Source organism: Vanessa atalanta, chromosome 7, assembly GCF_905147765.1.
Source record: "Vanessa atalanta chromosome 7, ilVanAtal1.2, whole genome shotgun sequence".
In the NCBI taxonomy this organism is placed as follows: Eukaryota; Metazoa; Arthropoda; class Insecta; order Lepidoptera; family Nymphalidae; genus Vanessa; species Vanessa atalanta.
In genome coordinates, this window is record NC_061877.1 from 4,210,890 (window position 1) to 4,214,981 (window position 4,092).

Here is a 4,092-nt window from a genome sequence, read left to right on the forward strand (position 1 = left end):
TAAGTAACCATGGCTTCAAGATGTAGTGTATAAATTGTAAGCATCGTAACTTTAAGTACACGTTCTGACGTGCGTTTTAATACAATGCACTGAATATATTTACTTAAATAAATACTTATTTTGCAAACACTGTTCATCCTTGTTTTATCGTAAAACATTTGCTTCGACTATTTTGTTTATTTATTTGCACATTTTATGCGAAAGCAAACAAAATGCCACGAGCCATTCTTTTCCAACCTTAACTCGGTATGTGAATACTTGGCGTATAAAATACAATCGAAGAAAAAAAAGAAAACTTCATAAATATACACTAACATAAATATTCGATAAAAGTGATTTGTTCGTTGTGCAAAATAACGATAACAACGGATAGTACACTCGTTTTTATTGTTATAATGTAAGACTATCTGTTCGTCCCGACTTCGTACGAGTGAAGAAAGATTTTTTAGTGAGTGTTACCAGATCAAACCCTAGCCATTAATATTAACGACAATAAATGTATTATAATTCTTAAAAATTGTTACTCCCAAAAAAATTTAGTGCGTGAAATCTTTAAGCGACGTATGTCTTGCATATTCAAACTTTATAAATATTATTTTAGTAAGAATATTTCGATATAAATTCTTGATAAAAAAATTATTATAATATACTCAATATATATATATATATATACTAGTATTTAATGAGGAGATTTATAGCGAAACAATTAAATAATAATATATTGTATATAGTATTAATATAAATATAATGTAATCATGATTATTTAAAAATGAATAAAAAATGAATTAATATGGAAATCTTTATTATTAAATATAAATTATCTAAATAACAACATACTTCACGCTAAGTTTAATACAAGAAGGTCAATCACGACAGCACAAGTTTTATGGAAAAAACTATCAGACCTTCAATCTATACAAAGTTCATTTACACATTGTTTAAGGGTTCTAAAGCTCCTTGTAAAACCAAGGAATATAGTCTTTGTTCCGAATTCTGCGCAAACAGATTCGAATAATCAGTCAAGTCACTCTATGAAAATAGTGATAAAATACTGTTAAGAAATATCACGCGAGCGTAACGACTTATACGTATACGTTGCCAATTCGGAAGTTTGTTGATTTTGGCTTAGCAAATAAATTTGAAGCCGTTTTAAATATGCTGATGAGTGGCCTGAAGTTCGATGTTTCCGCATTGTAGTATCTCTGCGGCTGCTGATACTGGTACTGGTATTGGTTGTTGAACTGCTTGTAGAACTGATAATTGTAGCCTGGTGCTCCAACTGTGCTGTCAGGAATGACGTTCGATATAAAACTGTTGGTATTGTCCACTGATTGATCGCTCGTGGTGTAAGTTGTGGCTGTAAAAGAAAAAAAGAATGTTATTGAACAATGTAAAACATATTTACGATTCTGATTAGCTGTAGATAGTTAAGTAATACTTACAACAAAGACCAGAGTATTTTGTGGAGTCAGAAAGCCCGTGGGCGCTGCAAGATGGACTACCCTTTTCATAGGGATTTGAACCGATGACATTTCCACCAGGGCCATAATTACAAACGTACAGCTTGGTGTAGCCTCGGGAAGGATCGTAGTAGAAAGTGTAACCGCAACCGACATGAGACGTCTCACCCCATACCAACTAGAAAATAAATAGTCCTTTAGTTTTTTTGTTTTATTTGCCAAAAAATCTGATGAAAATTATAATTTTCCACTAAAAATATTAATGAATTTTCCACAATTTACCTGTGAATAATGGCCCGTTCCATGTCCACCATTAATGGGCTTAAATCCGAAGATATGAACTTCATCGAACCAAGCATTGATTTGTTTCATGAAGTCTGGTTCGGAATCAGATTGATCAGATGGGGGACGAGTAGTCCATGTCGCTGCCAAGTTTTGCCCCACGGGGAAACGACCAACATCGCGCTGAGACGCACGATCGTGTGCGGTAGTACATTGGTCAGCCCAACGTTGAGCAGTTGCTGCCAATTCGTCATCCCACACCTAAAATCATACGTAAATTTATATGAATATCAAAATTAATATCGCACGGTAAGTAGGAATGGTAAACAAGATATCATTATATGCAAAACCTCCGAGACGCTGAACCTTCGCGAGGTCAATGTCATCTGAAGTTGCGTTCGTACCTTCGCTTTCGATTTTGCGATCACTTTCATGTATATATACCGTTTTCGAAAGTTCAAATGTCAAATAAATCATGGTCCAAATAATGACAAAAGGGATTTTCTTGCGTATATTCGAAATATAACTGTTTTGAGAACCTACATATTAAAAAAAAACTGTTACAAGATATTCCCTTTGATAAATATCCCGTTATTTTCATGTAAATTGATCCCTTGGTCCGTTTGACCGTTCGATCTCGTGCAGTGGACACATTAACGTACTTGGGAATCGGTGCACGTGGTGTTATAAATGCTTAAGCATAATATTATGCATGACACAATGGTCTACACCTGACCGAGATCACAAGAAATAACTCGTAAATATTATTACATTTTTTAGAACATATAAATTACGAATTTACATGGCAAATATTTTCAAATATTTTTTATAAACTTACACTCTCGTCTTAATGATCATTTTTTATTTTGTGTCTCATTATATTAATAATTATATTAAATTCAACTGTTATATATAACTTAAAAAAGGTAAGACCTTTATTTTAATACGTTTTAATCAATTGGTGAATTTATAGTTTATATGATATTATTGAACAAATATAAATGTATACAACAATAATTCCGATTGGTATAATCTTTACGTACTTCAATGCATAAATTTATTTCGAAAAACCGGCTTCAAATCTAGTTATATTATTTAAAAACTGTATTGTATTTTTAAACATGAGGCTTTTAAGTTTTTATTAATAAAATCATTTTATTGTCTAATTTATCGTCTTTTAAATATTTAATAGTGACATTTGTGTTTATAACGTACCATTTCCATCATATTGGCCGCTGGAGGTTGACTTGAAACTTGTCCTAAAGCCACAGATTGTCGGAGGCGATTATGCGCATCAACAATACTCTGCTGTTCATATGCCGTCAATCCTCCTGATCCTTAAACAAGGAATAAACATTGTAAATATTCATCTAGATGTATGAAATATTATTTAATGAATACAATAATATACAAAAAGATTGATGCAGTCATGCAAATTTATTTGCAAAGGTGAATTAATGAATAATTAAAAGAAATCAGCATTTAAATGGGCAATATATTCGCGCGTCGCTATCCTCAGTGTTCTTGATCTTCAACGTCAAAAATCAAGTAATATTGATTTAATTAATCATGATAACTACATAAGAGATGTCACTGTGGATTTTGATAGAGTCATTCGATTTAAAGTTTAATACATAATTAAAAATCATTTTCAAAATTCTCATATATGGAGTATAGTATTGTATTTAATTGTATATCATATTAAAACCTAAAATTATAGTATGGAGAAAGTAATTAAAATTAAATACTCACTTAGTATCTGCTTGCCAGCTCCACAGCCCTCTGTCGCTGCGAGGAGACCTCCCAAAACAAACACTAGGGTAATCATCTTAAATTAATTTTTCACTACACTTTTTAACTGAAATTGAAAACACGATTTATGTTTGCGATTCGTAACAAAAGTTCCCACTTATATTTACGAAACGTCAAATTTAATATTCGCCGGTGGTCCGCTGCACAGTGTGCCGCGCGCTCTCCGGTCTATAGCAATCTGTGACACTTAATGGCCACGCGCGCGCTTAAATAGCACCGCGTTATCATGGAGACGCCGCGACGCCGCCACCCGCCACTATTGCTCATCGCCACTGCATCACCATCGAACCCTTAAAATATCCTACCAACAAGAAATAATATACCCTGAAAACAAATGTTTCATCAATATTATACGATGTCAACTGTGAAAAATATATACAAAGCGAGTACAATGTCTTCGAGTATAGTTCGCAGAGTGTCTTCAGTTACGAAATCAATAAAGGTTAAACGGACGTCGTCCAGCCACTTTTTATCTGCAGTAATAATTTAAAACTCATTATTCGGCAGCCGGTGGTTGTCAATGAAATCGGGTTCTTGT

At 33.2% G+C, this 4,092-nt stretch overlaps 1 protein-coding gene across 1 annotated transcript; it reads right to left on the minus strand.

Moving 5' to 3' along the window:
- Positions 1 to 811: 811 nt before the first annotated feature.
- LOC125065194 (venom allergen 5-like) lies at positions 812 to 3,718 on the minus strand. Its single transcript, XM_047672694.1, has 5 exons — positions 3,495 to 3,718; positions 2,958 to 3,079; positions 1,743 to 2,003; positions 1,443 to 1,638; positions 812 to 1,357 (listed from the first exon to the last, which is right to left on the minus strand). The coding sequence occupies exons 1-5, from the start codon at positions 3,568 to 3,570 to the stop codon at positions 1,083 to 1,085; spliced, it is 930 nt and encodes a 309-aa protein (XP_047528650.1). The 5' UTR covers positions 3,571 to 3,718; the 3' UTR covers positions 812 to 1,082.
- Between the last annotated feature and the right edge of the window lie 374 nt (positions 3,719 to 4,092).

Excerpts from the sequence above, each read along its gene's own strand:
- LOC125065194 (XM_047672694.1), bottom strand. The coding sequence starts at position 3,570 with ATGATTACCCTAGTGTTTGTTTTGGGAGGTCTCCTCGCAGCGACAGAG. Across the intron at positions 2,004-2,957 it reads CGGCCAATATGATGGAAATG|GTGTGGGATGACGAATTGGC; the intron begins GTACGTTATAAA and ends GTATGATTTTAG. Across the intron at positions 1,639-1,742 it reads GAACGGGCCATTATTCACAG|TTGGTATGGGGTGAGACGTC; the intron begins GTAAATTGTGGA and ends TTTATTTTCTAG.